This window comes from Pavona decussata, unplaced genomic scaffold (assembly GCF_977016875.1).
Source record: "Pavona decussata unplaced genomic scaffold, jaPavDecu1.1 SCAFFOLD_96, whole genome shotgun sequence".
Lineage (NCBI taxonomy): Eukaryota > Metazoa > Cnidaria > Anthozoa > Scleractinia > Agariciidae > Pavona > Pavona decussata.
Window position 1 is genome coordinate 2,258,555 of NW_028145513.1, and position 13,116 is coordinate 2,271,670.

Consider the following 13,116-nt stretch of genomic DNA (forward strand, 5'->3'; position numbering starts at 1 on the left):
CACCTACAACATATACATATACATATACATATACATATACATATACATATACATATACATATACATATACATATACATATACATATACATATACATATACATATATACATGGGCAAGAGTGCTCAATAGTAGGACTAGAGCGTTAATAATCGAGCAGTAAAAATTTGTTTAAAGAGCAATCATTTGGTTTTTAAAGAAAATTTTTTCCTACAAGTTCATGGCACAGCCATGGGCCCAAAGAATGCCTGTAGTTACTCGGATCTTGCCAAGGGGGAAATAGATTTTCAACTAAATTTTCTGGTCCCATAAAGCCGGCTTTATGGTGGTGATACTGTGATGATGTTTTTGATCTCTGGCAACAGGCTGTATGAGTTTACTGAATTTATAAATTCTTTATATCCTACTATAAAATTTGAATTAGTTTTTTCTGAATGTGAGCTCCACATGCTAGAATTAACTTTACATCTTGTCGAGGGTTTTGTTCAGACAGACATTTATTCAAAGCCAACTGATAGCCATTAGTACCTCCCACCGTCAAGTGCTCATCCTAAACTCGTTTTCAAGGCTATTGCCTATGACGTAGCGACAAGGTTACAAAGAAATTGCTCTGAACAAGTTTTTCTTTCCAAGAGAACGACTGAATACAAGGGTTATCTAGTCAATCAGGGTTATCCCTGTAAATTAGTGGACGATCAATTTCTTAAAGCCTCAACTACATCTAGAAGTGATTTACTTAGAACTCGGGCCAAATCTAAGAAGAAATTATTTCCATTTGTGACCACATTTAATCCAAATTTACCTGATGTACAGGTCGCATCATTAGAAAACACCTAGATATTTTGGAATCCAACCCCAAATTAAAAGAACTTTTTCCTCCAAATTCCATCATAGCCTCTTTTCACAGATCTAAAAACCTTAAGGAACTGTTAGCGCCATCTCGTTATGGCCCTAACACCGAGCGTGAAGAGGCTGTTGAGGTTCAGGGCTGTTTTAAATGTAAAAGAACAAGATGCAATCTCTGCCGCAATTTCTATGTTGAATCAAATTCTTTCCAAAGTTTTCAAACGGGCAAGAGTTACAAATTGTGATTCCAAAAATGTTATTTATTTGGCCTTGTGTAAGAAATGTTGCCTGCAATACATTGGTTTTACAACAACCGACTTAAGAGTGAGATTTCGCAACCACAAGTCTGCTATGATTACCAGAAAAAAGACTTGTGAGGTACCGGTGCATTTCAACTAAACACCGCACGATTTAAGCGACTTTTCATTCCAATGTATTGATCAAATGCAGGCGACTGCAGACAATTCAACTAAGTGCACAGTTGCTCTCTCTGGCACCTTTTGGGTTGAACAAAATGTCAAGAATTTCACTCGAAAAAAAGAGTAAACTACAATTAGCATGAAAATAACTTGCAAATTTGGCGGTCATTCAAATTTAGTTGTTCAAAGGCCCCAGCCATGGATCTTGTTAGCTTTGTTAGCGCTAGGTAATCTCAGGGGCCCCATCTGGGATTTTATTACAATGTTGTTGTTTAAGGGCCCTGTTCGGAGCGCCTGTTGTGCCTTGCCGTGGCATGGTTTCAAGGGCTTTGTTTGGGGATTTTGTTATAACTTTCGCCTTCTTGCTATTTTTTACGCTGGTTTCTTGACATTTCCAGTTGACTTAAGACGAATTAGAAACTTTTTCTTTTTTTCTTATCTTATTTGTATTGTATTCGCTCATTAATTATTTTTTTTCTTTCGTATTTATGTACCGCATTGTTATAGTTTTCCGCTTAGTAATTACCGATTGTTCATCACTTGCTAATTTTCTGCTACCATGTGTTATCACGCCCTGTTATGTAATCATCTTTGTAATGTTATGTCATCTTTTATACTGTGAACTTATTTAAGGAAATGGTAATTTATTGATCACTTGCACTGCAACAAATCTATACTTTGCCACTGAAATAAGGTTAATGCAAAAGAAGATCTGCTTGCTAAGGAAGGCCAAATTATGGGCATAAGGGTTACGATCCTTGAAACCGGATGGGCTCAATGAGAGTGATTTCTTTTTTAGCCAAAATAGGGGGGAACGTATAATGTCTATCCGAACTTAGATTTCTGTTTTTTCTATAGAATTACTTATTATATATTCTAGTTGGTAATTTGGATGTAATTTTCCCGTTATTATGGCATTTATTTGTCCTTGTCACTCGTATACTCTCTGTGCGCGTGCTATTCTTTGGCACGTATGTTATGTTTATGTTCGGATTGTTACTGTTATTTTCGGATATAGTTGTAGCGCGCATTTTCGTATTTCAGTGGCGAAGTATAGATTTGTGTATAACGGTTTTTCTTCATTCACCCTGAAGAAGACCGACAAGTTGGTCGAAATATAGGTATTCCTTTAAAAAGTGTCTTGTCTTCATTTGTGTTTAATATAATTATATATATATAATTTGCATGGAAACTCTCTTGCCAGGAGAAAGGTCTAGGTCCAGCCTGCTTCTTTCTCATTTAACAGAGCCTCCCTTGCGGTTTCACACTGGAAATTAAGGATAGGCACTTATGGTTGGGTGCCGATCCAGCCGTCTCAACCAAAACAAGCAATTTTCCGGAGTGGTATCCACTTTCGTTGAGTTTCCGTGTGTGTGAATTACAAAAATGCAATTTATTTTATAATAAAACAAGAGCATGCAAATGTTTACACAAAGAGAGTTTGGCACTAATAGAGTCACTTTGAGTGTTCAGTTTTGGTCCTTTCTTCCTGATGAAGGGCATTTCAAAGATCAAGCATTCAAACTTGCTCCGGCAAGTTGGTCTTGGTTGAGGATCCTACAGTGTGTGTAGATTAGCAGTAAGACCTGGTAATAAGTTTCTCGCACCTCCTTGCCCATGGCAACTACACTAGGAAATCAGACTCCAATTAATTAAATGGTATAATTATGTACTAGATACAGTGTAAGTCCATATTTGGCCTTATCTGTTTGCAAAGTTACCTTTTGTCTGCAGTCTGCCTTTTACTGAATCTGAATTACTGACTTTGGCTTATATACTTATCTATCTGTATTTTTACACTTAACTTAAACTACTGCTTAGGTTGCTTTTTGTTTGAGAAGTGATATTTATTTTTTTTTTTGTGTGTGTTTTCCATCAGGCGGGTCCAAACTGAGTCTACTACTGGCTCAGTAAGTAGCAACAAAGTAAGAACCACTTTAACAATAAGAGTGGAGGGGATTGAATTTGACACCCAAGCATGCATGTTGAGAATAAAGGGACGCAATGTGGAAGAGAATCAATTTGTTAAGGTAGAATAATAAATAAGAACAAACTGTGCAATGTTACATAAGAACCTTAACAGACTGTTTGTCATGCGGATATGTGCAGATTTTGGTGGGTATTATGCAAGGGTCTGCCAAATCTGCGAGTCAGCAAGCCATGCGACCCCCTTGCGAGGGCTCCATGCAAGTAACGGGAGTTATGTGAGCCATTTTTTCTTTGATTGTTCTGGGAAGTCATTGATCATTTCACCAACAAAAAAATTTAAATTCGGCAACAAAAGTGCCTATAATTGAAATACTCCATGAAAATTCCCTTATCTCGCTTGGGTTGCCAGAACTGTTGCTGGTGCATCAAATATGAAATATGGGCGAAACATCTTGGATGAATTTTGATATTGAAGATCGCGTTATTCTTTCGTCAGAGTCAGAACATAAGATACGGCTGGGTGCAAAGATTACCCTAGGACTCATAGACGAACCTATAAGCTTGGATGGCTGTGAAAGTGTTGCTAGTGACTACACCAAATTGGAAACGACCGCTTAAAATTGATCCTGTGTTACCGCAAAATGTCAAATTAGTTAGTGTGTATGTACCAAAGCCCTGCGAAAACTCGGGAAATGTCAAATTAACTGATGGTTGAAATCTTTCGACAAAGCTGTGAATGATGCACTTCCCTTGGTCACAAACATTGATTATCTCGGATTTGGTTTGGATGTACGCTGTAGACAAAGGGGGGGGGGGGGGGGCACTTTGGAAAGGACTTTGTTTAGCTAAAGGGATCGCTATGAAAGAAAAGACTGTATCTGACTTTTTTCATTTTAAACAAGACCTAAATCAGCATAAAATTTACTTCAAAGACAGCCAGTCCAAAAATAAATTCCATTCGTTGATGTTGGAATTTACAACGCCCCAATTTCAATACAGGCGGATCGAACACCAGCAAAACAGCTTGACGTATTGATAGAAGTAAGTCAACCAACGCAAAAAAGATAAAGGGCTACAAGACATGGTGGTGGAGACGGCATCTGCAATGGTAACGGTGGTGTCGAAGCTTGTTGGCCTGTGATGCTTTCTCTGCTGAATGCAAAGTGACTTCGCGCAACATGATATCGGAATGTCTTCTAGATGTTGTCAGTTTGTGTTGTCCCACTGTAAGAATTTAATATTGCAATCTTATTCATCTTTTTCCGATGCTCTTGTTCTTGTTCTCATGCAAATGTAAATATACCAAATAAAGTTCTAAACATTTGTACTGTGGCTCGCATGACTAATGTGGCTTACATGATTCGCATGGCTCGCACCTTGGCTCGCATGTCTCGCTGACTCACAGCTTTTAAGACGCAGTCTCCCTTAGATCCTTAATTTTCGCTCCTGAAATAGATTTCACTTATAATCTATTGGCAAGTAAGTCACAAATATGAAATTAGATCGGAGAAATTCTGCTTTATAAAATTTTTCTGCTACAAACTCTCCGCACCCCCTACTGTCTTCAAAACTCAGTGACGAGATCGTGAATTTTGCAAAATTGCTGCTATTCGCTCTGGACAAAACCGCTCACTTGAAACCTTCAAATTCGCCAGTTATAAACTATGACCCTTTATATTAATAATCAGATGAATTGTAATCATAATCGCTAATTAGTATAATAAAACCGAGGATACAAAGTTTATCCATTTTGGGCACTTATCGCAACATGCGATTTGACCAGAATTCAGGGGAAAAAATCACAAAAGTGGTTTGTACTCACACGCTTTCCTGTATATCAGTGGAAAGTTCCATCCATTGGCTACTAAAATCTGTGAAAACATTTGGCCGTCATCCAGTAGTTAGTCCGCAAGTGAGGGCTGAACTTGTGCTACTCAGCTAGCACGACCATCTTTCCTTCGCAGATGTTGCGTCCTAAAATCCGCAACAAGGCCAAGATATCTTGTCTTGTATGACCTTAGAATTCCATTAGTAGGTCAAGAAACAACCAACATGGCTAGAATTTGTTTAATTGACGGTAAAGCAGCACAATTTGTCCCGTATTTTGACGCAACATAAGCAAGTTATCATTCTTTGTAGAAATCAGTAGATATTTTTACTAAGCCGCTGACCACATACATCGCAGCGGAGCATACCTTCCATAAACAAACAATAACCATGGCGAGCGCACCGACTAGACCGATTGTATGTTCATTTTTTGGAAGTGGGAAAATAACATGTGGAGAATCACGAGGAAAAGAAGAATCGGTTCCCCTTATTCAGTGTATTGCCAATATAACAAATCATTTAAAGAGTTGCCACTTGTCGCGCGCGAAAGTGACGGGATACGACTTGATACTAGCCAGGGCGGGGAAGTTTAATCTTCCATTGGACGAAATAGGGAAGTTGACAATCTGTCCGAAGCACCGTCACAATCTAGGGCAATATTTGGCGACCTCTGAAGACATGTCAGTATCCTAATCACGAAGGACGGAAAATTTCCTTGCACTGTAAGAATCCCGTGAACTGGCAGATGGCACAAGAGATACAGAAGATGTTTATTACACCTGCACAAGTTGGGTCGCGTAAGTATTTTCTTTTTCAGTTTTCCAAAGTTTCCTGTTTTTCAGTTTTTGCAAAGTTTCAACCAAAAGTGGCTTTTACTACGTAAAGCGAAAAAAGGGAGAAAATTTTGAATTAAATTGGCACAAAATTGGTCGTGTTTATTCCAACAATAGTATTTGAGAATGTCACGTCACGCAATGGATTAAAGAGATAAATGTTGGAAGGGGTTTGATTCTTTTGTCAGTAAAGGGTTTATAAATTTCGGAAAAAAACAACGAAGAAACGGAGGGAACAAAATGTAGTACATGAGGAGCCACACAAGGGAAAGGATAGGCTTTTTCACTTTGCGAGTTGAATATCGTAACAAGTTTTTCGCATGTACATGTGCAGCTAATTTGCATAATTTGGTTATTTATTTATTCTGTGAAAACGAGAAATGCAGTCGGATTTGAGAGCACTGAAAAAGTGCTTTTAAAACTGAGGGTTTAAATATTACAAATTGTATTCCTACGTTGCACTACTTTTGTTTTTCAGTCTGCTGCTAGCTTGACAATGATGCATAATTTTCTTAGCTTAATCTAATTTATGGCGATTTAACTCAATTAAGGGGTATGAAAATTCTGGCACGAGATCCAAAGGTGATGTTTTCCTTTTTTTCGTAAAAGGATTTTGTGTGACAGTATGAATATTAAATTCAATTAACGACAATTTTCCGCCCTGGTCTTTCCATATATGGTGTAAGTAATTTGCTCACGCTTTTTACATGTGTGTTGTTTTCCAGTTGTCACGGATTCAATTGCAAATCATGCTATACTTTCCAACGCCAAAACGAGGGCATGTTTCTTTGTCCGTAATTTGTGTGGCTCCAATTTATCCCTTTAAAAAACTAAGCGCTAAGAGGCTTTTCTCAAATATCGCTTTTATTTTCGCGTTTATTTTTTCTATATATGAACTGATAATTGAGAATAAAGCAGTTAATGTGGGAGTGTAGTTAACGTCTCCTTATACTCATTTATGAATATAGAAACTGCTTATGAAGAAAAATGAAAAAGAAAAATTGTAACAAATGAAAACATCCATTATTTCCACCAACAGCAATTTGCTCCAACTGTTGGAAAAGGCATGCACAACTTGTACAAAGCAAGGTACGACTGGACATCGATTCATTGGAATGTGAAAAAGAACCCATCGCAAGGTAACATATTTTGCAAGCCTTGGTTTACATGATGTCATAGGGGGGTTGCCTGTGAATTCAGGTCTTGGTTTACTCATTGATCAATTTGATTGATGATGATCATTTTTAACGCATAGGACCTCCAAAGCCCTAGCCCTTCACCAGATGAGTACAATGCTTCCAACACCATTGACTGAACGCTCACAGCAAAAGGTCGAAACAGACTGGACTCCAAGTACAACAGGATATCACAGCTCTCAAGAGGACGTCAGCATGTTAACTTCTCTGCAAACTGACCAAGCTTTAGTTAGAATGAACGAAAGCTTAGACGTATTGGAAACATGTTCAGGTGAAGGAAGAACCAGCCCTTTAATGTGTCAGATGCAAACAAAGTGGGAGAGAGTGAGTCGGGAGGAGCAAACATTTTTTGTAAGAAAGGCAACAGAAGCATGCAAGATAGTCTGTTCAGCCATTGCCCCGGAGGATGGAGAGACGTTGTTCAAAGTTGTTTGCAAGACTGAGAGCCCTGATATCGAGAATGAGCTCCAGGCTCTCCTAGAAGCATATAGCGATGCACCTTCTAAGGACACGAAGACTCAGATTTTAAGTATTTATGCAAACAGGTATCCTGCCAAGAAGCTTATGGAAATGCACAAATTGTACGAACTGATAACAGAATGGGAATTGCGTAAAGCTAAGCGTCACGCTAATAACAAAGGTGCCGGTGCCCCACTGGAAACGCCATTTTATCACAGGGTCAGACTTGATACAGTCAAAGTCAACCATTTTTTGGAATTCATGAACAGACCGTATTTCTATGAAGACGTTTCCTACGGAACACGCACACTTAAGCTTGGTAGCGGAGAAAACCTTGTAATGCCGAACGTCATCTGAACAGTTGCTAGGTCCACAATGGTTGCTCAATACTTGCAACTTTGCCAAGAAGAGGAGTTTGACTCTTTGAGTCGTGCAACTCTCTATCGTATTCTTGAAGTGCGCGAAGCGTCTCAAAGGAAAGCTCTCAAAGGTCTTGATAACGTAGCCGCGGATGGAACGGCAGCTTTTGAAACACTTGAGAGAGAGTGGTCGAGGAGCTCCAAAAGGCTGGCGCAAGTCCGGAATGGGGTGATAATATCAAGAAGAAGCTTAATCAAGCCAAGAGGTATCTGAAAACAGACTATAAAGTTCATTGCAAAGAAGAGTCTAGTCCATGTGCAGATCATTGTAGGGTGTTTGCCCTAAGCGATGTGAACGACGAAGCGTTTAAACAGGAATGTGAGCACCCGCACAGTCTACAGTGTGACATGTGCGAGAACCTGAAATCAGTCTTAGAAGAAATTGAACTTTCCTTAAAGAATGAAAGCCAAACAATTTGCTTTTACAGCCAAGAACAGCAAGAAGACATTTTGTATGACTTCTTGCAAGCAAAGAAGCATATATTTGATTGGAAAGCCCATATTTTGCGTTCGGAAAATCAAGATCTAGCCAAACAAGATGTCTTGAAATCACTCGATGAAACATCAGCGCTGATAACAATGGACTGGGCGATGAAATTTCAGTGCCAATAGTATAGAGAGAAACAGTCCGAATGGTTTGGTAAGAGAGGATTGAGCTGGCATGTAAGCAGCGTTGTTTTCAAAACAAGAGAAGAAGAAGCCGTGGTAGTAACGTATGCCCACTTGTTTGATTCTTGTATTCAAGACTGGTTTGCTGTTGGCTCTATCTTAGAAAATCTCCTTCTCACGCTCAAGACAGAAAATCCTTCCCTCAGTAAAGCCTACATAAGATCCGACGAGGCGGGGTGTTACCACGACAACGCGCTGATGGCAAGTATTAACGAAATTAGCCAAAGAACGGGAGTCGTTGTAGAAAGGTATGACTTTTCAGAGGCACAGCATGGAAAGGACATTTGTGACCGTATCATCTGTCCTATGAAGCAAGCAGTGCGACGATACTGTGACGAGGGGAATGATATTCAGTCAGCGCATGACATGAGAGAAGCACTTCTTAAGAGACCTGTTCAAAGTGTAACTGCTTCTGTGTGTGAGGTGAACGACAAGCAGAAGACAATTGATGTAACAAAAATTCCCAACTTCAGCGCCTACCACAACCTTGAGTTTGAGCCTCAGGGAATCCGTGTCCGTAAAGCTTATTCTGTGGGACAGGGTAAAACTATAAATTACAGTGACATAGTACGTACACCTCAGGGTCCCACGTCGATGGTAATCAAGGACGATCAGAGCTTTTTTGATATTTCTGTAAAGAGAAATTTGAAGGGCAAACGATTAACCCAGTCACAGACTTCAGCATTGTTTCCATGTCCACAGGAAGGCTGTAACTCCAGCTTTGAAACTTTTGATTCCCTGCAACGTCATCTTGATTGTGGTCAACATGAAAATAAAACAAGCCAAGAATCCGTCTATGATCAGTTACGACGTGACTGGGTGGCAAGGTTTTCCACTCTTGTTGCCGTAAACCGCCCTAGGCCGAAATCAGACGTTTCCTCAATGGCCAATTCTTCGCTTCCAATAGGTTGGGCACTCCAAAAGCCAAGAGGGGGTGGAACAAGGTACTCTTCTCAAGTGAAGGATTATTTGAAAGCAAAATTTGATGCTGGCGAAGAATCGGGATGTAAAGCTGATCCTCAGCAAGTTGCTATTGACATGAGAAATACCTGGACGGAAGAAAACAAACGAATGTTCTCGAGAGATGAGTGGCTGTCAAGAAACCAAGTACAGTCCTACTTTTCCAGACTAGCTGTGCTAAAGAGAAAGCAAACCAACACGTCATCTTCCCGTCAAGCAACTATAGATGACTTGGAAGACGTGGTGCACGAAGAAGATTGGTTGCAGCAGGTGGACGAGGTTTACGAAAAACTATCTGTCCAGCATCCAATCTACTACGATGCTTATAATCTTTGTGACTTGCGTCACAAAAATAAGCCTGGTTCCTTTTGAAATCAATCTGCAATCATTTTGAAATTTCGTTCAAGTCAAAAGACAGAAAATACATACTGATCGAAAAACTGGAAAACATGATCGCCGAGTGTTCTTGCGGCAAAACTTAAACATACCGTCCGTGAGCCGACAAAAAACTGGCCAGCGGTTTAGGAAAACATGGCGGACCGCGAATTCCCTTCGCCGATAACAGATATATCTTGCTGTATGACTGCTTTAATGAAACTCCTCCAACGATTCTATTCAGATGAAATTGGTTGGGAAACTTTGATCTTCGTGCCTCGAGAAACTATATGATGATGAAAAACGTATTTCGTGTTTTATTACTGGCATTCGATTACCAAGTGTCCGATGGAAATATGGCCGTGTTAGCTGAGTAGCACAAGTTCAGCCCTCTTTTTGCGGACCAACTACTGGATGACGGCCAAATGTTTTCACAGATTTTAGTAGCCGATGAATGGAACTTTCCACTGATATACAGGAAAGCCTGTGAGTACGAACCACTTTTGTGATTTTTTCCTCTGAATTTGGGTCAAATCGCATGATTCGATAAGTGCCCAAAATGGATAAACTTTGTATCCTCGGTTTTATTATACAAATTAGCGATTATGATAACAATTCATCTGATTATTAAGATAAAGGGTCATAGCTTATAACTGGCGAATTTGAAGGTTTCAAGTGAGCGATTTTGTCCAGAGCGAATAGCTGTAATTTTGGCAAAGTTTACGATCTCGTCACTGAGTTTTGAAGACAGTAGGAGGAGCAGAAAGTTTGCAGTAGAAAATTTTTTTAAAGCAGAATTGCTCCGATCTAATTTCATATTTGTGACTTACTTGCCAATAGAAGTTAACAGAAAAATTATAAGCGGAATCTATTTCAGGAGCGAAAATTAATATGAGGATCTGAAGGAGACTGCGTCTTAAATAGTCATTGTGCGATTTATCTTAAAAGCACCAGACTTGGAGGAAATGATCACAGAATTGTGCAGATTGTTTTCAGATATGGAGCCAGCCCCAAAATAAAGTCTTATTGAAATAATGGAAGGTTTTTTCCTTCTTAAGAGCCACTGTTTGTAAATATCGAGAATCCGGCGTTGGTCATGAAATTTTCAATTTCTTCATATTTTGCCCAAATAACCTCATCTATAGTGAGTTATTTTCGAAAATACTATTCAAAGGACCTGAAGCGCTTTAGTTTTTTCAAAATCTAAGAAAGTTCGAAAAACGCCATTTTGGCCTTCCGGTGGCGTCGAAACTACAATAAAATTATGCATTTTCTTTTCACTCGTTCAGATCAACGCAATAACATCTATCGATGTACTTTTGTTAACTCATAACAGAACTCTTGATCTCCCTGAATCACTAAGTTATTTTAAATTCACTGCCTTTGGAGGAAACAAGTAACTTTACATATAGGAGCAAGTTTGTCATACATAGCAATAGAAGCAAAGGGATTCACTAATTTTCTTAAGGATTGCCAAAAGACCGGTGAGGTTGACATTACTGTTTTGTTCCCAACTACAAATTAATTAAAGCTTGTTAACAGTTGCTTTCCCACGGTACTTTGACATTGCTGAAAGTTTGTTTTTACTTTGTTTACGAAATCATTTGATGTACATTATGCCTTATCACTGGAATATAAAATAAATGTGCATTAATCAACTGAATACTACATCGGGCCTGGATTTGTAGCTATTTGCATTTGTCTTGGAATTTGATCGCCCTGTTTGTTTTTGTTGTTTTTTTTTTTGGCGTGTGGCGTGTTCCCTTCAGAGCTTAAAAATCTCAAGATAAGAAAGAACGAAGGAAGACGACAACATGCATGATATTGAGGATCTTCTTTTTAGTTTTAAGGGTAAAATAATAGCAAAACAAAATAGCAATCTTTCGTCGTGTACACGTGCGTGGTACTGTAGATATCTGCTCGGCGTGGCGTTGAATTACATACTTCAGGGCTTGAACTTCACGTCCCCTGTTTTCCACAAATGTTAACATAATAGTATTTTCAATCAAAAGGGATTGTAGCTTTGAGTACAAGACTGTTTCGATGTATCCAGGATTTCGAAACAGGTTTCCATCGGTAGATTTTACAATGTGCGGTTCTGTTCGGAATCGGGATGCTTCATGTTCGCTTCGTGAAAGGTGGAAATTCCAAAAAATACACTTCACGTTTCCATCTCTCGACAGGACACCGCCTTAGCAATTTATATACAACAAACTATAAAGAATGGGCTTTAAGACCATGCTAGTTTCAACTTCAAATTACATGTACCAGTGGGCTTTTGTTGCTGTTAAAGTTAGCTAAAATTACCTTATTTGCTAAAGCGCTGTAACTAAGGTAATTGTAACAGCCCAAAACAAGCAGTTTTCAACAGCTTACTCAAAATAATTTAGTGATTCAGGGAGATCAAGAGTTCTGTTATGAGTTAACCAAAGAACATCGATAGATGTTATTGCGTTGATCTGAACGCGTGAAAAGAAAATGCATAATATTATTGTAGTTTCGACGCCACCGGAAGGCCAAAATGGCGATTTTTGAACTTTCTTAGGTTTTGAAAAAACTAAAGCGCTTCAGGTCCTTTGAATAGTATTTTCTAAAGTAACTCACTATAGAGGTTATTTGGGCAAAATATGAAGAAATTGAAAATTTCATGACTGACGCCGGATTCTCGATATTTACAGACAGTGGCTCTTAAAACAGCCACCATCTTGACCAGAAGTGATTGTAAAATTATTCACAGTAAGTGGCCAAAGACATGTAGTTGCTAAACCATTAAGAACACTGGTATTTTTTGCCATTTTTGTACCCGTTTGATTAAAGTTAATATTGTAACACTCATTTGAAAACCACTTATTGATACAAAGTATACATATAGAGTCTTAACCAGAAGTACAGGTAAAAAAAATTCAGCTCTTTATGCATATCGGTTTATAGAAGTGTTCTTTAAAAAAATATTCCCAATGAAGTGTCATTATCACCCAGTTTCTATTGGATAGTGAGCTTGTTCAGGTACAAGGATCACTTCAAAGAACTGTGTGGTGGCTTTTATCCCTTTAGTTAACACTTCAGTTTCTGAGCCAGAGATGAGAGCCATGAGGACAATTGACTTAATGCTGCTTGTTAAAGTTTGAATTGATTTTCACAGCAACCTTTTCTTGATCCATACTTTGTGATGTGCTAGTAAATTTTC

General features: G+C 38.8%; 2 protein-coding genes and 1 pseudogene across 3 annotated transcripts in view; all 3 read left to right on the forward strand.

The window, feature by feature from the left end:
* The window catches only part of LOC146472909 (protein pelota homolog), a 65,673-nt gene that overhangs the window by 11,692 nt on the left and 40,865 nt on the right, over positions 1-13,116 (forward strand). For both annotated transcript variants that reach the window (XM_085119148.1, XM_085119147.1), the window contains one exon: positions 3,142-3,292. In XM_085119148.1, the coding sequence (XP_084975274.1) occupies positions 3,142-3,292 (151 nt within the window). The remainder of the gene's footprint in view (positions 1-3,141; positions 3,293-13,116) is intronic.
* Positions 109-1,902, forward strand: LOC146472911 (uncharacterized; annotated as a pseudogene).
* LOC146472912 (uncharacterized) lies at positions 4,071-7,863 on the forward strand. Its single transcript, XM_085119150.1, has 3 exons — positions 4,071-5,815; positions 6,891-6,990; positions 7,107-7,863. Exons 1-3 carry the CDS (start codon positions 5,764-5,766, stop codon positions 7,861-7,863), a joined length of 909 nt encoding a protein of 302 aa, XP_084975276.1. The 5' UTR covers positions 4,071-5,763.